At 38.3% G+C, this 20,855-nt stretch overlaps 1 protein-coding gene across 1 annotated transcript in view; it reads right to left on the bottom strand.

Moving 5' to 3' along the window:
- Window positions 1–5,438: 5,438 nt before the first annotated feature.
- The window catches only part of UHRF2 (ubiquitin like with PHD and ring finger domains 2), a 101,811-nt gene continuing 86,394 nt past the window's right edge, over window positions 5,439–20,855 (bottom strand). The window contains exons 14-16 of the mRNA XM_053924429.1: window positions 20,514–20,674; window positions 9,941–10,039; window positions 5,439–8,436 (exon numbers count right to left, since the gene is read on the bottom strand). Of these exons, the coding sequence (XP_053780404.1) occupies window positions 8,290–8,436; window positions 9,941–10,039; window positions 20,514–20,674 (407 nt within the window). The 3' untranslated portion in view covers window positions 5,439–8,289. The remainder of the gene's footprint in view (window positions 8,437–9,940; window positions 10,040–20,513; window positions 20,675–20,855) is intronic.

Below are 20,855 nucleotides of genomic sequence, written 5' to 3'. Positions count from 1 at the left end.
GTCATCTGTATAAATTAACACTTGAAATATTATATTGTTTATGAACACCTACACATGAACAGTTTTATAAAAATCAAGTGAAAAGTAGAACCTAATTAACAAAACAAGCAAGCAAGCAAAATATAACCAGAGACATTGAAATTAAGACCAAACTGACAGTAACCAGAGGGGAGATGGGAGGGGATAATGGGGCGAAGGGTTTTCAGGAACAACTATAAAGGACACATGGACAAAACCAAGTGGGGGTGGAATCAGGGGAAGGAGGTGGGGCTGGCTGGGGTGTGGAGGGGAGTGGTGGGGAGTAAATGCCGACAACTGTACTTGAACAACAATAAAATAATTTTTAAAAAATCAAGTGAAAAGGCATCATTAAATTTGTAGTTTCTTAGGCGGGGAGGTGATGACAGCATGTCAGCTTTGTTTTAGTATTTTTTCCCTTTAAGAACAAATGTTAACAATGACCAGTACTGGCTCGTCTGTATGCATGTTCACTATAATTTGTTATTTTTTACATTTAAAAACAAAAACACAAACATAGAGCATGGTATAGATGTTACTTTCCTTCTCTTGGCTTGTGTTTCTTTACAACAAAAGGGAAATTTTTCTTTGTTGTGTTGCTGGAAAGTTTTTTCTCCCCTAAAATAATGAAAAATTTTAATACTGAAACTGTTATCTTTGTAAGGTTCATAAACAGTTAAAATCACTAACCAATTCTGATGCAAGTGCCCAGAATATCATGAAGAAAAACTGAGCAGACTTACTGTCCACAGTATTTCTTAATTGTTTATTTATCAAGAGAAACTACTCCTTAATTCACATAGTCATATTTCATAATTCAGAAACACATGTCAGTGACAAACTTTCATGGAATTCTACCCAAAGAAATTCTTTGCATTCCAAAATCACTTTGCACTCTGAAAGATACCAGCCTTCCCCATCTCCTCAAGAATCTTTCATGGAACCAGAATTTCTGTAGAAATCTATGTCTGCCTTCTTTCTTGGCTCAGGCACAGCAAACTCACAGAAAGCTGCGCACCCCAGGGTACGATGACGGCTCCGACAATGTGACACTGCAGATGCTTGGCCACAAGGCCACACACCTCGGGCCCTGAAGACATGGTAGTACAGTCTGCTCAACATGGACATCCGTACTAGGAGTGAAGTGCTGGCAAGTTTTAGTATCATTTGGTGTAGTATCTGACACTTAAGTGCTTAATAAACGTTCATTTCCTCTCAAATAGTTTCTTTGTTGTTAAGCCTGTTTATGAAAAGCTACTTGGGAGACTGAGTTCCACACAAGATGCCATAAACATATTCCACCCTATTTCTTAGTTGCTAAATATAAAAACCCTCCCTTATTTGAGGGGTAAATATTCCAAGTTGCCCAGTGGATGCCTGAAAATACAGAAAGTACCTACATATACTGTGAGTTTTCCTAAACATAAATAGTTTTTCACTTAAGGTAATAAGCACGTTAAGACTTCTCTTTGGCATATCCAAATAAACAGCACCGCTACTCTTGCACGTTGGGGCAGTTATTAAGTAAAATAACTGCTACTTGAACACAAGCACTGTGACACTGCTACAGATGATCTGAAAACCAAGATGGTGGCTACCGAGTGACGAAAGGGCAGGACGTGTAAACAACATGGATGTGTGGACAAAGGGATGAATCAAGTCCCGGACTGCAAGAGACTTCATTACGCCACTCAGAACAGTGTGCAATTAAAAACTTATGAATTATTTTTGAAATTTTCCATTCAATATTTTTGGACCGCAATTGACCTCAGGTGACAAATCACAGAAAGTGAAACCATAAATAGTGGCGGGAGGGCAGTTACTGTACAGCTAAAAACCCTCAGCAAAACACGCAAAGTAATTAGCAAAAGACTCGGAAAGGTGAAAAAAGGTGGCCTGGGTACGCGTTTTGAATTTGAGGAATGACCTGGAAGTTTCCTGGAGTATTTCTTTTGCCTTCTTTTGGTGTAGGTACAAGGGAAACCTACAGTCCCAAAACATCATTGGACCCAAGGGGAAAAAAGCCTGCTCTTACAAGCCAAAGATATGATAAAAAGGTGACCTGTAGGAAAAAACCCGTTTGATTGTACCTGCTCCACTCCAAGTAAACACCCATCCCCCTGGCACTGAGACTGGGAAGAGCCCTGTGAACCATCCCTGCCCTAAGCTGCAAAGAGGCAGCACCGTCACAGTCCCAGCTAGAGACTGGGGGATGATTACAAAGAGAAGGGAGCTGGAAATCTGCATGTTGTCCTGAACGGACCCTTAAGCATCCCATACAGGAAACTGACCATAATCAATACAGCAAAATGAACTATGAGGGGACTGTCCAGGTTTCAGATTGGTCTCTGGGTAGCAGCATCCAGGTGGGGGCAGATCAGAATAACACTGCAAAGACTTTGAAAATTAAATTGACACTGAACCACAAAACTGGGCTAGAACCTGAATTCTGAACTGAAAGATAAAAATGAACAGAATTTCTCTTACAAAACAAGTTTAAATAGAAACAATATTCTCATAACACTCAAAAGGTGCAGGATTCAATGCAAAATTATTCATATTGAGAACCAGGAAAATCTCAACTTGAATAAGATACTAGAAGACCAAAATGGAAATTTCAGAAAAAAATACAATAACCAAAACAATACAAACCAAAAAAATTACATTCTGCTCAGCAGCAGACTGTATGAGGTGGTACCCCCCCCCCAAACCCAGAATTATCTTCTGGAGGGAAGGACCCTTGTAGTACCGGCTTCCCCTGCTAGGTGAGCATCAGTGTACCAGCTGGTGGTGTGAGAGGCCACATTTGGCTTCAGTGAAATTTTTTTGAATAGTTGTTCAAAGTGTTTGCCCATTTCATGATGGGGGATTTACGAGCACACCTGCCCACAAGGAGCTGAATGTTCACTAGTTTTTGGCCAAAAATGGTATGACCCCCTGCCCCACCCACCCTATTCACTGCCAGAGTAACTTTTTGTTTCCCTGGATGAAAAAAAGTCCTCAAAGGGAAAGATTTTGCCGATGTGGAAGAGGTGAAACAAAAAATGTCAGAAGCACCTTTTAAAAGGCATAAAAATTGATTGAGTTTAAAAACTTTTAGCAGTGCAGAAAAGTCTTGATAGATGTACTGCATCAAATGGAGTGCTTTGAAGGTGGCTGAAATATAAACATGGAAGAATACACATTTTTTAATAGTTTTTTTTTGGTCCCCCCTTGAAGGTGACAAAGAGTAAAACTGCAGACTGAGAATTATCTAATTTGAATAGAGAATATAAATTGAAGAAAAAGGAACAGAATCTGTCTTGTGGGACAATAACGAAGAGCTAATATTCATTCATGCATTGGAGCTCCAGAAAATGAGGAGAAAGAATTCAGGATCGAATCATATTTAAAAAAATGACTGGAAACTTTCCAAGTTTGACATAAGATATACTCTAGATTCAAGAAGCCAAGTGAACCCAAAACGAGATGATTTCAAAAAAAAATCCATGCTCAAACACATCACCAAATTTCTGAAAATTAAAGACAAAGTAAACAGTCTTGAAAAGAAAAACAGAGAAATAACACATTACCCATAAGGGGCCATAATATGAGTAACAGCAGATTTATCAGAAACCATGTGTGTTCAAGGTTTGACTGAGTGAAAACCCACTTCCATTCCTGTGGATTCAGGACCTTGCTGGCTGTTGGCCGTGTAGTTTCTTGCTACACAGGCTTCTCCATAAAGCAGTGCAAAACACAGTAGTTGTCCTCTCTCAGAGGGAGCAAGAGAAGCTGTCCAACATGAAGACAGTAGTTCTATAACCTAACTTTCAAAGTGACATCCTATCGCTTCTGCTGCACTCTATTCATTATAAGAGAATTAGTAAGTCCAGCCCACACTAGAAGGGAGGAGATCACAACAGGGCATGAAGAACCAGTGGGTAGAGATCACTGGAGCATCTTAGAGGATGCCTACAACACTATTAACAAATTTATCAATAGTGTTAGCTCTAGTTCTCTATTATTAAAAGACCAATTAAAAAATTCAATTCCTTGGCTACTGGTAGGCTGAGGAATTTAGGAATGCTTCAATCCACCAAGAGAGGTTAGGTCATGTATTAAAAACTCAAAAACCTTAGGGTCTTAAAAGATTTACTTCTCACTCATGTTGTATGACCATGCCAAGTTGGCTGGGGGCTCTGAATCATTCTCACACTGGATCCCAGGCTGGTATGAAAGGTCTATCTGGATGCTATTGGTCTCCGTGGGAGGGGAAATAAAATTCTGGAGGGAATGAAATGCTTTGCCTAGAAGTGACATAGCCTTTCTGTCACAACTAACTGACCAACTGATCACATGGCCTAGCCAACCACAAGGAGGCCAGGACATGCAATCCTAGCAAATGCACTTGAGACCCAGAAATAGCTGGTGAACAGTACAAATGACGACCATAGGCATTCTGGTCAGTAAATATTAAGCTCACTTTCATCTCCTACAGAAACCCTCTAGAATAGGTACAATGAAAAGAAAAAAACAAAACAAAGTGCTAGTGTGTGGGGCAACCAGAACTCTCATAAACTACTGGCAGGAATATAAAACGATATGAACTACTTTGGAAATACCTCATTTTTTTTGATATGAAATTGATATGTATGGTAAGCATATATTTAATTTTGTAAGAAACTGTCAAACTATTTCTCAAAGACTTATACACAAAGGTTCATAGCAGCTTTATTTATAATAGCAAAATCGTGGAAACAACCCAAATAACTGTCGGCAGATGAATAGATAAAACATATCGTAGGATATTCATATATAATGGATTACTCAGTGATATGTTCAAACCTTGGCAGTATCCATTCTGTTTTGTCTATTGCATTTCTTTTCAAAATCATGTTTATTTCTAAAAATTTTAATCTCAAATTACTCTTCATATGGCAGCTTGTTCTTCTATCAATGCAATGCACTTTCACACATAAGGATATAGCTGTAAAACTATTTTTTCATTCATTTTCTTCAGTAGTAGTTGGTTTGGTCATCCTGTTTGGTTCCTCTAGCTAGCTGTTATTTCCTTGTGTTGAGTGACTGGTGTTTTAATCTTTTTTTTCCCCTTGCAATGCCTCATTAATCTAAGTTACTAAATATCAGTTCCTTCAGGGATTTAAAGGTCTGGTATGGGGACCAGTCAGCAGACAGTGAACAAGCAGGAAGAGCTCTTCCCAATGTGAGCTGGTAGCAAGCAGGCCATCAAACTCAATTCCTTCAAAATTAGGTAGACAGCCATGAGCTCTGTCTTTTAGAAAGTTCTGAAGAAGAATGGGGAAAGATTTGATCCCCAATAGACAAAGAAAGAAATAGCAGACAGCAGGTAAGTCAGAGCACATCTCTACCCAGCTCCTGTAAGTATGACCTACCTTTAAACCCAAAGCTTTAGGTTATGGGGTTGGGGCGGGGGGGGTTCTGTTAGCCAAATTCTCAGAACAGGGCTGTGAGAGAACTAAGGGTGTTTTAGGTTGTCAACTTCTGAAAGATTATCTACTGTCCTTAAACATACTAGCATGCACATATTTGTTGATTAAGCCATATTATTTAGAAGTGAGCTCTAAAACTAGAGGCCTGACTTATACTAGAACAAATTAACAAAAATAATCCTACCCATATTAAAGTGGCTGAGTACTTAAAGTAATCATTGTAGCCTACTAAATGTAACAGAATCCAGTGAAAAGCTCATCTTTCAAGCTTAAGCTAAAGAGACAACCAGATATGATGGACCCTCTGAAGGACAACCACACAACTTATTAAGTCTTGGGAAAAAAAAAAAAAAAAATCAAATCTGAATCTGGTCATGCTTGAATTCTAACTACCAATTTACAGAAAATAAAGAGGAACAGGTTAAACCATTCCACGTGGTTATAATCAGAAAAATCTATTCTGCCAGAAAGACTTCAGAACAATTTCATCACATAAATTGTAAAAGGTAAAAGAAAACAAAGATTGAGGAACTATATACAGATTAAAAGACACAAGCTATAGTAATAAATAACAACGCAAGATCCTTTATCTGGATCCTCATTCAAAGAAACTAACTTAAAATATCTATGTAGGACATTTGAAACAATGGACATTTGAACATTTACTAGGTACTTTATATCATTAGCATTAATCTTTTTTTTAGAATTAATCTTTCTATACACATGTGACGATGGTATTGTGGTTATGCTTTCTAAAAGTCTGTATCTTTCAGATAGAAATTGAAATATTTATGTAAAAAAACAAAGTCTTTAAAAAAGTTTAAGAGCAACATAAAATTGCTTAGTTTCAGACCATACTTGACGCTTCTGAACATGTTAAGCTGTCATCAGCTTTGTTTCCTAGTCTATCACGTTATAAGCAGAGTTAAGACACTATATAGTGTAAGTGAGGGAATCACTTATCTTACTAACAGGTGGTAGAACCAAACCAGTGTAAGCAGCTGATCTGGGAGACACTCCCTGCCCTCCACGCAGAGATGTGGCCAATGCAGGAGGTAACTGCAACACCAGATGATGCAATTTAACGTTCTATTTTTGATTTGATTTAAATTTGATTCTTCAAAATAAAAATGATTCCAATGTTTATAACTAGTCCTAAGTGACAACAGCTCCAATCACTATACTATAAACCAGAACCTGGTTTTGAATTTAATTGAATGCAGGAAAAGCACTGAAATTAGTTTGGCTCATATTGAAATGTGAAAGAGCATATACAGTCCAAAAGTAGAGATTGCCAGGTCTGGCTGGACTCAGATTGCCTAAATTTACAGCTCTGCCACTTCCTTGGTGTATGAACTTTGGAAAGTTTCTTAACTTTTCTTTGCTTTTGATACTCACCCATAGATGGGGATAACAGCATCTGCCTTTGAGGATTGTCAGTAGGATTAAATGCATACACATAAAAACATACAAGTGACTAGTGCAAGGCAAATATTTAGTAAATATTGGCTATATATATGGCTCTGAATTCAGGGGTAGGAAAACAGACTCAATAAAATTAAAACTTTAATTAAAACATAACAATACAGCTACAGAGACAAGAACTGTTTTAGAATATTTTTGTGTCTGTGAAATAAGTAGTATTGATTATGCTAAAATTGACATAAGACTGAAGTTGTTATAAACACATCATGTTGTTACATTGAAAAAGTTTCTAATTTAGTAAAATTGAAAAAAAAAAAAACATATGTAGGATGAAATCTGTCCTTAGTGCTTAAGATTTTCTATTAATTCTCATTGCCAAAAAATCAAGAGTGAAAAATTGTGTGAGATGTCTGTTTCAGTAAAAACATACAATGAAATACTCTGGAAATGACTGATTCTTCAAAGAACATACTATAAGCCAGAGAAATGTAAAACAGTGAAGCAAGATGAGCTATTTTGCTAGTCATAAAATATTTATTAAGGTATACTTTAGGGGATATAGTGAATATAAAATTTAGGATCACAATATGAAGCAATTTCAGCCCTCTCAAAAGTCAGCCCAGTCCTCAATGCTCTGCAGCTGTAAACCCACTGGTGAGACTCACTAAAAGCAGTTTGACTAGTACAGAAGAGGCTTTTCATAAACATTTACAATTAGAGCATCCGAATACCTCTTTTAAGTGCAAAACCACACCACATTACACTAATGCAGCAACAATGCATTCATATTGTTCTCATTAATCATTAGTAGTCAACTTGCATAAAACACCAGAAAAAAGCACAATGGAGCTCACAAAATGGGCTAAAAAATGAACCTGCCCTTGCAAAACACACATTGTAATGGAAGATATTAAACTTGTGTTATACACATTACAGAAGCTGTGTTCATTCCAATGATCTCAAGTGTCATTTCCTTTTCTGTAAAATCAAATTACATGAACGAGGCACAACTAATATTTGGGAGGCAGTGTGTAGCTAAAATTTCATTTAACTAATTATTCAATGATTTAAAAAACCCCCATAAATCTTTTCTGTCCTGAGGTAGTTGCAAAATAAATCATAACTTGGATACAACTAGAGTTGAGGCTTTGACTTTAACTCATTACAACTAGTTGTTACTGACAGGAACTACCTTTTGATATTTAAAAGACAGTTGAGAAATGGGCCTCTTACTACACACACAAGATGATGGCTATGTAGGAAAGAGGATTAGCTGCTTCAGAACATGAGAGATATGGTCCATCATTGCTTCCACCCCCACCCACCCCCAACCATTTTAGATTCTTTATTGTCCAAAAAATTCACCAGGAGCAACACAGTGGAAGTAGACAGATCATCGTCCTTTGCTATAGCCAGGGAAGAACAGGTCAAGTAGAGTCTGCAGAATCTCATTGGGAATCATGATGTAATTCTGGCCAAGATCATGTCGGCAAGCAGGGCAGGAGAAAACTTGAGCCTTAAAGGAACGCTGTAAACAATCCTAAGGCAAAACACAACAAAACCAAAAAACCAAAAATACACCCAATTGCATCTGAGGGTAAAGCATGTAGAAAAGTACTCAACAACTTATGCTTTTAAATAGACACTAGAAACATTGTTTGGCCACAAAAAGAACCCCCCAAAAGATGAATAACTGTAAAGGCCTGGCATCCATAATACCTATGGACACTCGACTACAGATATGGCTTTAATTCTATCTCTAGCACAGTGATTTTTCAACCTGTTTCATTTCATGTCACACCTAAGCTAATCACTAAAATTCTGCAACACATCAAAAGATATATATTTTTGCTGATTGGTACATAGGTATAAGTTTGGTAGATTTACACAAAAATAAAATAGTAATTACTATCCTTTTTGCTCCAAAGTGACCAAAAAAAGAAAAAAAAAAAGTGCCTGTATTTATATAATAAAAGAATTTCTGGTTCCAAGAATTAAACAATCAGATGCAACTCTATTATATGACCTACATATATTTATGGCTCAGGACAGGGCATTCACACCAGACAGGTATTGTTGTGTTGGCTGTTGTCATTTTTTAATTCGACAATTTAAGGGGAAAGGGGTCAGTGGCCTTGACTAAGTAGTAAGGTACTGCATGTTTTAAAAATTCTTGTGGTGCGCTGGTTGAAAATCGATATTCTAACACGCACTGTGAGACTTCAGGTAAATGACTTAACTTTTGTATGCTTTAATCTACTCATCCAATGGAATGAGGGTGTTAGAGACTATGGTTCTCACTAGCCTCATCTTCTAGGCTGGATTTTAATAGTGTTCTTTTCTAGTTAAACACTAAAGAAAAAAAACAACTCAGGATTCCCCTGCTTAGAACTAAGTTATATATTTTATCAAATCACTTAACATATATATGTGTCTTCCAAAAATATATTTAAAAAGTACTAAGTATATTACACAGTTAACTAACTCAAGGCCAAGCACAAACACATAGGTGGATGGTTGTTTCCATTTTACAGAAAGAGACTAAACTGTGGAAGTTAGGTCAGGGCGAAAAACCAAGCAATAGAGCAAGATTCCCACCTTATTTTTACTATAACTCATATTTTCCTTTCACACCACACCAATAACACAATATTAACTTCTCTGGGCATGCTGCCAGATAGAATTAGTTTAAGATTCCATTAAGTACATGGCACTACTTCAGTTCAGTTTGCATTATGCTATATGAAACATATAAAAGCTCTAAGAGAAAAAAGCAATGACATCTCACTCTCTCTTCTCCATTTCAACCCCTCCCCACAATGGCAGACACGACAGACTACCGCAACTATATATATTTGAATTACTATTACTGTCTAATAAAACATGCATTTACCACCAAGATGTAATTTAGTGCTTGTGAGCAGACAAAATTCTATTACTATTCTGTTCTATGGAAAAATGCTTCTTCACATGCTACAAACAGGTTTGGAGGTTAGTGTGCTTTCTGGCCTAATAAGAGAAAATGATAAAGAAATTCTACTTACTTTACAGACATTGTGGAGGCAATCTGTTGTCACAGGCTGGTAAACTAGTTCCTGGCAGCACACACACATAAAAGATTGTTCCAATTTTTTAAGAAAATTCTAGATGGTACCCAAAAGGGAAGAAAAAAAGGTTAGCATTTCATAATATGTTAATAAAATTCAAAAAGTGTCTTCATCACATCCAGTACATTTTCTATTAAAAAAAATCAAGTAGTGATTGTAATGACTAGCAAATATATAATGGAAATTGGAAAAAACCCCATTTCATTAGATATACGTATTAGTTTTAAATCTTAGGATTGGGTTGGAAAGGTTGCAAAGGCAGACATATAGCATTAAAATGTAAGTGCCCTGCCCCAACCTCACATTCCAGAGATTATTTTTTCATTAAGAAAATTATATTGATGGCAGCGTAGGTAGACACACTGCGCCTCCTCGCACAACCAGAACTGACAGAGAATCGAACAGCAAGGGGGACTGACACCAAGGAAATAGAAAATAAACATTCATCCAGACTGGTAGGAGGGGCGGAGACAGGCACCGGGGTGGAGAGGACTCGTGTGGCTGTGGCAGGACTGAGACTGGCAGAGTGTGGGACAAATGGCGCAGGCAGTCCAAGCACTAGCAGACCCTGCGGCCCCACATTTGCACAGATAAACCCAGAGGGTCGGACTCAGAGTGGCGGAGAGTGGGGGGTAGCACCCTGCGGCACCACATTCGCCCACAGATAAACCGGACGAACGGTGGGCAGCAAAGCAGACCGTGCAACCCAGGGCTCCAGCTCAGGGAAATAAAGCCTCAAACCTCTGATTGAAAGCGCCCCTGGGGGTTGGGGCAGCAGCGGGAGAGACTCCCAGCCTCACAGGAGAGGTCATTGGAGAGACCCACAGGGGCCTAGAGTGTGCACAGGCCCACTTACTCGGGAACCAGCACCAGAGGGGCCCAGTTTGATTGTGGGTACGGGAGTGAAAGATTGAAAGCCAGAGGAGAGTGAGGCCGGCGCCATTGCTCCCACTCGGCCCCTCCCCCACGTACAGCGTCACAGCGCAGCAACCAGCATTACCCTGCCCCGGTGAACACCTAAGGCTCTGCCCCTTAAAGTAACAGACGCGCCAAGACAAACAAACAAACAAAAAAATGGCCCAAATGATAGAACACTTCAAAGCTCCAGAAAAAATACAACTAAGCAACGAAGAGATAGCCAACCTATTGGATGCACAGTTCAAAGCACTGGTTATCAATATGCTCACAGACTTGGTTGAATCTGTTCGAAAAACAGATGAAAAAATGAAGCCTATGCTAAGAGAAACAAAGGAAAATGTACAGGGAACCAATAGTGATGAGAAGGAAACTGGGACTCAAATCAACGGTGTGGACCAGAAGGAAGAAAGAAACATCCAACCAGAAAAGAATGAAGAAACAAGAACTTGGAAAAATGAGGAGAGGCTTAGGAACCTCCAGGACACCTTGAAACATTCCAACATCCGAATTATAGGGGTGCCAGAAGGAGAAGAGTAAGAACAAAAAATTGAAAACTTATTTGAACAAATAATAGAGAACTTCCCCGATCTGGCAAAGGAAATAGACTTCCGGGAAGTCCAGGAAGCTCAGAGAGTCCCAAAGAAGCTAGACCCAAGGAGGAACACACCAAGGCACATCATAATTACATTACCCAAGATTAAACGCAAGGACCTACATCCAAGATTACTGTATCCAGCAAAGCTATCATTTAGAATGGAAGGGAAGATAAAGTGCTTCTCAGATAAGGTCAAGTTAAAGAAGCTCATCATCACCAAGCCCTTATTATATGAAATGTTAAAGGGAGTTACTTAAGAAAAAGAAGATAAAAAATATGAACAGTAAAAATGACAGCAAACTCAGTTATTAACGGCCACACATAAAACAAAAACGAGAGCAAACTATGCAAACAACTAGAACATGAGGGTTGTCAATAAGGGAGTGGGAGGGGGAGAGGGGGTAAAGGTACAGAGAATAAGTAGCATAGATGATAGGTGGAAAATAGACAGGGGGAGGGTAAAAATAGTGTAGGAAATGTAGAAGCCAAAGAACTTATAAGTATGACCCATGGACATGAACTATGGGGGGGAGTGTGGGAGGGAGGGGGGTGGGCAGGATGGAGTGGAGTGTGGGGGGAAATGGGACAACTGTAATAGCATAATCAATAAATATATTTAAAAAAAAATTATAGACTTGTCTCAAGGTCATTACATACATTTTTCAAGAAGCTGCATGGTATTCCAGTACATGGACATGCATTATTTGTTCAGTCTTTTGCTACAAAACTTTAATATGGGTATTTTTTACTCTTCAAAACCATTACTAGTTCCATTTTACCCAAGCTGTTAGTTACTTTTAAACTAAAAAGATAAACCCTGGCTGGTGTGGCTCAGTGGACTGAGTGGTGGCCTGCGAACCAAATGGTCAACAGTTCAATCCCCAGTCAGGGCACAGGCCTGGGTTGCAGGTCAGGTCCCCCAGTTGGTGGCGTGCGAGAGGCAACTGATGGATGTATCTCTCACACATTTGTGTTTCTCTCCCTCCCATCCCCTCTAAGAATAAAAATTAAAAAAAAGATTTTTTAAACTAGGAGGATTAGCAGTTTGTTGAATACTCATAAGGATAATCCTCCATTCAGTTATTTTTGGTAGTAAGGAAGTATATTTTATGTTCTTCTTTTATGTTAATAGAAAAAGTAGTATTTATAATTTCAAGTAAAACTAAAAAAACAAAGATCCCAAAGTACAAACAAATACCATATGATCTCATTTGTATGTGGAATCTAAACAAACCTAACTTCATAGATAAAGAGAACAAATTAGTGGTTGCCAGAGGTGGGTTGGGGGTAGGCAAAATTGTTGCAGAGTCAGAAGGTACAAACTTCCTATTATAAAAATAACTCCTGGTGATATAATGTGCAGCAGAGTGACTCTAGTTAACAATACTGCATAGCTGAAAGTTGCTAAGAAAGTAAATCTTAAAAGGTCTTATCACAAGAAAAAATTTTTTGTAACTATGTATGGTTACAGATGTTAACTAGACTTATTACAGTGACCATTTTGCAACATACACAAATATCGAGTCATTTGGTCGTGTACACTGAAACTACCACTATGTTTTACGTCAATTATATCTCAAAGAAAAATCAAAGATCCCATTTCAAAGTTATGTTCTGATACTAACTTATTTATAAATGTAGATTGTGAAAGTCAAGTGAATTATCAACAAAGTAGTGCGCAACACACTGAAAGAATATACCAGTTAGGGGAGACATGGCAAAAATTACAAACTCAGCACCAGGTACCTTCTCCCGGACAAATGCCTTTGTTAATGACCGGTATTTCCCCTCTGTAGTACCCACAATATAAGTATATGTACTAGTGGTATTTTGAGTTGCCATAATGTGCTACATAGCAGTAACAAAAGGGCCAAGTCCCTGCTCTCATGGAATTTTATATTCCTTTAGGAGAGCTTACTAAAAAAAATTCAATTTCAGATAGTAATAACTAAAGAAACACGGCAAATTGAAGCAACAGAGTAAAGACTACCTTAGCAAGGGTAGCCAGTGAAGGCCTCTCTGAGAAGTGTAATGCTACTGCAGAGACTTACAGGATCTGAGGGAGTGAGCCACATGAAGATGTAGAGAGAGAATTCCAGTGTATAAAGGCCTAGCAGCCAGAATGGGCTCTGTGTTAAAAAACACAGATCACTGTAGCCAAAGCAAGTAGGGCCTGAGAGAGCAGCATGAGGGGACTGCAGAGGTAGGTAGGGATAACAGATCTTGTAGGGCCTTGGGAAGGTGTTTGGATATAAATGCATATATTATATATATGTTCATTTATCTAAAAGTCACCATGGCCAACACCTGATTTTGTGGCTTAATAAATGTGTTCCTGGCTTATCTGAAGAGAATGTGCATAAAACCTGCCCAGGGCATTCAATAATAGTACATAATGTCCAGAGTAATCACTAGAAGCTACAGCACAGTCATCTGACTCACACAGGTAAGATCCTTCCACAAGCAGGCAGTACTGTTTTTTGGGGGGGGCTGCGGCGGGGAGCCCTTTTTTTTTGGTTTGAGAATTGTCAACTGATGACTTGATTTCATATAGAAGTTATACTGAAAGAAAAGGTTGAACAGTATACTTGATTTGTACATCCTTGCTAAGTCTCACAGGATTCGACCACTTTGATATAATTTTTTTTTAAAAAAAACATTTTATTTATTTATTTTTAGAGACTGAAGAAGGGAAGGAGAAAGAGAGGGAAGAAACATCGTTGTGTGGTTGCCTCTCATGTGCCCCTCTACTGGGGACCTGGCCCAAAACCCAGGCATGTGCCCTTATTGGAAATTGAACCCGTGACCCTTTGGTTCACAAGCCAGCACTCAATCCACTGAGCCACACCAGCCAGGGCTGGTAATTTTTTTTCATTAATAATAGAATATACATATTAAAAGCCTCACATTGAAGCATAATACACACGTGCAACCAAGACAACAGATGTGCAAAAGAACTTCTGTGTGTACTCAGGTGGCTCTTCACTGATACCTGCTACTTTGTCACTTGCCCACCCACAGCTAGAACTCACCTGACTTATCACTAACCAGCTGTATCCTCCCCAACCAGAGTGTAATTAGACCATGAGTAATTGCTTGCTGTATCTTACTCTATCAGAGTCAGGCTCTTTTTATGCCTGGGTTTCTTGGCTAAAAATCAAATAACACTTCTCACAGAGCTAAATCACTTTTACTTCTGCCTGCCACACACATAAACCCCATACTACCAAGGATAACCCAACATATCACATTTCTAGGCAAAGGAAATGATGACTGCAATATAAATCCAAAGGGTATGTGATAAATCTTACCCATTTTTAAAAGTTTAACAATTGTACCAGGAAGATTCTTCCTTAATATAATAATAATGACTATTTCTGAAACAAAAAGCAATGCAAAAACTCTATGAGAGTTCCCTTTAAATATAGATAGAAAGCACATAGATATTCATTAATATCCCACATCAGACACACGAGAAGTTCTGGCTAATGCAGAGAGAAATAAAAAGAAACCTGGAAAGAAGATATGACTAAAACATGATGAGATAATTTGGAATTTTAAGAGAGAATACTAGAGGTCACCAACAATAGCTGCACATCACAATACTTTGGAAAAAAAGCAGAAAAGTAACTATATTACACATGATAAGAGGTTAATATCTAATAAAATAGATGATTTGAATTTATAAGCAAAATTTAAGACAATAAAAGCAAGTGAGCAAGCAAGAAATTTATATTTGAAACCTGTAAGCTTTGGGTATCAGATAAGAAAGCTTTGTTTGCAAAACAGCTTAATACAAAATCCACACATCAGTTAACTCTCTTATTCCTTTTCACTTTCAAATTTTATAATTACCCCCCCCACAAAAGAAAAAAAAGTCCAAAACATATGAAATATTTAAACACATCAATGCTGGTTTATTTACTTCTAGGTTGAACACATAGGCATTAAAATTGTGCTGAATTGCATAAGACTTAATGCTATCAGATAACTGAAATATAACAAAAACTCTCCTTATTGCAAGAAATCCAAGAAGAGGGAAGAATCCCAATCTCTTTTTACAAGGTCAGCATCATCCTAATTGCAAAACCAGATAAAGACACAAGAAAGAAAGAAAACTACAGGCCAATACCATTGATGAACACAGATGCCAAAATCCTCAACAAAATATTGGCAAACCAGATCCAGCAATACATTAAAAAGATCATACACCATGATCAAGTGGGATTCATCCCAGGAGTGTGAGGATAGTACAATATTTGCAAATCAACAAACATAATACACCACATAAACAAAATGAAAGACAAAAATCACATGATCATATCAACTGATGCAGAAAAGCATTTGATAAGATACAGCACCCATTTATGAGAAAAACACCCAGCCAAGTGGGAATAGAGGGAGCATTCCTCCACATAATAAAGGCCATACACGAGAAACCTACAGCCAACATCATACTCACTAGGCAAAAACTAAAAGCTTTCCCCTAAGATCAGGCACAAGACAAGAGTGTCTGCTTTTACCACTTCTAGTCAACACAGTATTGGAAATTCTAGCCATAGGGATCAGAAAATAAAAGGAAATAAAAGGCATCCAAATTGGAAAGGAGTAAGTAAGAAAAACTGTCATTGTTTGCAAATGACCTGACAGTGTACACAGAAAACCCTAGAGACTCCACCAAAAAACTATTTGACCTAATAAATGAATTTGGCAAAACAGGGGGATTCAAAGTCAATGTTAAGAAATTGAAGGCATTTTTGTACACCAACAATGAAATATCAGAAACAGAAATTAAGAAAGAAAATCCCAATTACCAGAGCAAGAAAAATAAAGTACCTAGGAATAAACTTAAGCAAGGAGGTAAAAGACTTGTACTCAGAAAACTACACAACTGAAGAAAGAAATTAAGGACGGCACAAACAAATGGAAGTATGTACCATGCTCATGGATTAGATGAATTAACATCATCAAAATGTACATACTACCCAAAGCAATTTATACATTCAATGCAATCCCTATTAAAGTACCAATGACATATTTCACAGATCTGAACATTTCAAAAATTTATATGGAACCATAAATGACCCCGAATTGCTGCAGCAATTTTGAGAAAGAACAACAAAGTAGGAGGGATCACAATAGCTGATATCAAACTATACTACAAGGCCACTGTAATCAAAACACTCTGGTACTGGCATAAGAACAGACACATAGATCAATGGAACAGAATAGAGAGCCCAGAAATAAAGCCAAGTCTCTATGGCCAATTAACATTTGACAAAGGGGCCAGGAGCATAGAATGGAGTAAAAATAGCCTCTTTGATAAATGGTGTTGGGAGATCTGGACAGGTACACGCAAAAAAATGAAACTAGACCACAACTTATACCATACACCAGAATAAACTCATGATGGATACAAGGGAAAACACAGGCAGTAAAATTTCAGATATCCCATGTAACAATATTTTCAATGATATATGTCCTAGGGCAAGGGATATAAAGGAAAGAATAAACAAAGGGGAATTCATCAAAATAAAAGCTACTGCACGGTTAAAGAAAACATTAGCAAAATAAAAAGGGAACAAACTGTATGGGAGAACATATTCGCCAATGATACCTCAGACAAAGGCCTGATCTCCAAAATATATAAAGAACTCACACGACTCCACACTAGGAAGACAAATAATCCAAATAAAAAATGGGCAAAGAACCAGAACAGACACTTCTCCAAGGAGGACATACAGAGGGCCCATACATATATTAAAGGATGTTCAACATCACTAGCCATCAGAGAGATGCAAATTAAAACCACAATGAGATACCACCTCACACAGGTCAGAATGGCCAACATAAACAAATCAACAAACAAGTGTTGGCGAGGTTGTGGAGAAAAGGGAACCCTAGTGCACTGTTGGTGGGAATGCAGACTGGTGCAGCCACTGTAGAAAACAGCATGGAATTTCCTCAAAGAACTAAAAATGGAACTGCCTTTTGATCCAGAGATTCCACTGCTGGGATTATACCCTAAGAATCCTAAAACACCAATTCAAAAGAACCTATGTACCCTTATGTTCATAACAGCACAATTTACAATAGCTAAGTGCTGGAGATAGCTGAAGTGCCCATCAGTAAATATGTGGATCAAAAAACGGTGGTACATTTACACAATAAAATCCTATGCAGCAGAAAGAAGGAGCTCCTACCCTTCCCAACAGCATGGATGGATGTGGAGAGCATTATGGTAAGTGAAATAAGCCAGGTGGTGAAAGACAAATACCACATGATCTCACCTATAAATGGAATCCAATCAACAAAACAAACAAGAAAAAAAGAACCAGAGGCATGGAAATAAAAGAAAAAAATTGACACTGGCCAGAGAGGAGGGGAGAAGGGGACAACAGGAGAAAGAAGGGGAACATGTACAAAGGACCCATGGACAAGGACAATGGGGAAGGGATTGTTTTTGGGAGCAGGGGTTAGACAGGGCAGGGGAGAACAACTGGGGGAAAAATGGGGACAATTGTAACGGCACAACAATAAAAAAATAGAAACAAACAAAACACTCTCTTAATGACTTTTAGATTAACTTGAGTATGTTCCACAACTGAAAATTTTTCCCATGAAAGTACCTCAACATTAATTATTAGGATCAGGCACAGGGAGGTCAGAGACCAATATTTAAGAGGTCTAAAATAAATTTAAAAGCATTTAAGTTCTGCCTCAGATTGTTTCTGAAAGCTGGAGGCACTGGATGAAAAGATTAAAGGATCAAGTTTTAACTGGCTTGTGAAAAATAATACTTCATAGGGAAATTATTTTCCACCATTTATTAATATCAGGACATTATTATAAAAAATCTAAGGACTTCCGCCCAAGATGGAAGCATAGGTAGACACAACCAAAAGAAGAACAACAATTTAAAAACAAAAAACAACCAGAACTGACAAAAATTGAACTGTATGGAAGTCCGACAACCAAAGAGTTAAAGAAGACACATTCATCCATACTGCTAGGAGGGGTGGAGATGGGCAGTCCGGAGGAGATGGGGGAGAGAACTCGCAGCAAGACAGCAGCTGGCGGACCCAGTGAGGCAGTGGATTGTGGAGCAGGGCAGGCAAGGCAGCAGCTGGTGGACCCAACAACAGACCACACAACCCAGGGCTCCAGCACGTGGAAATAAAGCCTCAAACCACACTGATTGAACCACATTGATTGAAAACACCTGTGGGGGTTGAGGTAGCAGTGGGAGAAACTCCCAGACTCACAGGAGAGTTCGCTGGAGAGACCCACAGGGTCCTAGAACATACACAAAACCACACACTGGTAATCAACACCAGAAGGGCCCAATTTGATTGTGGGTAGCAGGGGAAGTGACAGAAATCCAGCAGAGAGCAGAGCAAGCGCCACTGTTTCCTCTTTGACCCCTTCCCCACATACAGCGTCACAGAGCAGTGACATGGGTTGCCCCACCTTGGTGAACACCTAAGGCCCCGCCACTTTACATAACGGGCAAACCAAGACCAAAAAAAAAAAAAAAAAAAAAAAAAAAAAAAAAAAAAAAAAAAAAAAAAAAAAAGGCCCAAATGAAAGAACAGATCAAAGCTCCAGAAAAAATACAACTAAGCAATGAAGAGATAGCCAACCTATCAGAGGCACAGTTCAAAACACTGGTAATCAGGATGCTCATAGATTTGGTTGAATTTGGTCACAAATTAGATGAAAAAATGAAGGCTATGCTAAGAGAAACACAGGAAACTGTACGGGGAACCAATAGTGATGGGAAGGAAACTGGGAATCAAATCAATGGTTTGGAGCAGAAGGAAGAAAGAAACATCCAACCAGAAAAGAATGAAGCAATAAGAATTCAAAAAAATGAGGAGAGGCTCCAGGAACCTCCAGGACATCTTTAAACGTTCCAACATCCGATTCATAGGGGTGCCAGAAGGAGAAGAGTAAGAACAAAAAATTGAAAACTTATTTGAACAAATAATGAAGGAGAACTTCCCAATCTGGCAAAGGAAATAGACTTCCAGGGAGTCCAGAAAGCTCAGAGAGTCCCAAAGAAGTTGGACCCAAGGAGGAACACACCAAGGTACATCATAATTACATTCCCCAAGATTAAAGAGAAGGAGAGAATCTTAGAAGCAGCAAGACAAAAGGACACAGTTACCTACAAGGGAGTTCCCATAAGACTGTCAGCTGATTTCTCAAAAGAGACCTTACAGGAAAGAAGGGGCTGGCAAGAAGTATTCCAAGTCATGAAAGGCAAGGACCTACATCCAAGATTGCTCTATCCAGCAAAGCTTTCATTTAGAATGGAAGGGCAGATAAAGTGCTTCTCAGATAAGGTCAAGTTAAAGGAGTTCATCATCACCAAGCCCTGATTATATGAAATGTTAAAGGGATTTATCTAAGAAAAAGAAGATAAAAAAATATAAACAGTAAAATGACAGCAAAGTCAGTTATTAACAACCACACCTAAAACAAAGACAAAAGCAAACTAAGCAGACAACTAAAACAGGAACAGAACCACAGAAATGGAGCTCACATGGAGGGTTATCAACAGGGGAGCGGGAGGGGAAGAGAGGGGGAAAGGTAGAGAGAATAAGTAGCATAAATGGTAGGTAGAAAATAGAGGGAGGGTAAGAATAGTATAGGAAATGTAGAAGCCAAAGAACTTATATGTATGACACATGGACATGAACTAAAGGTGGCGGGGGGGAATATGGGTGGGAGGGGATGGGCAGGGTGGAGGGGAGTGAAGGGGGTAAAATGGGACAACTGTAATAGCATAATCAATAAAATATATTTTAAAAAATCTTATAATAACTATGTATGGTGACAGATGATTACTAGGTCTATGGTGGCCAGGTATATAAATGTCTAATCACTGTGTTGTACACCTGACACTAATATAATATTGAATGTCAACTGTACTTAAAAATAAAGTTAGGAAATAAAGGTATGTAATGATATGAAAAAGAAAAAAGTACTTACTGGTCCTTCCACAAGATGTACAAGCACTTCATCCCATAGTTTCTGGTTTTGATGATCTTCTCTAATTAGATGTTGCTGTTGAGGGGTTAGCTGGAAAGCTTCAACTGCTTCTGATGAATCTGATGCTTTGAATACTTTTGAGGCAGTTGGACAATCATCATCTAGATTTATTGAAAAATACATCAGAAAACCTGCAAGTAGTTCTAAGCAGAACTATGGCATGAAAGAGTTAACTGGCACTAGTAATGTTTAGCATGATTATAACCTGCACAAAGCAGCATCTGACTTCCCCTGGAGTTTAGGATATTATATATATTGCTGTTTTGATTCTGACACAATAAA

Source organism: Desmodus rotundus, chromosome 1, assembly GCF_022682495.2.
Source record: "Desmodus rotundus isolate HL8 chromosome 1, HLdesRot8A.1, whole genome shotgun sequence".
NCBI classification, from domain to species: Eukaryota; Metazoa; Chordata; class Mammalia; order Chiroptera; family Phyllostomidae; genus Desmodus; species Desmodus rotundus.
Note: the sequence above shows the minus strand (reverse complement) of the source record. Positions and strands in the feature narration are given on the sequence as shown.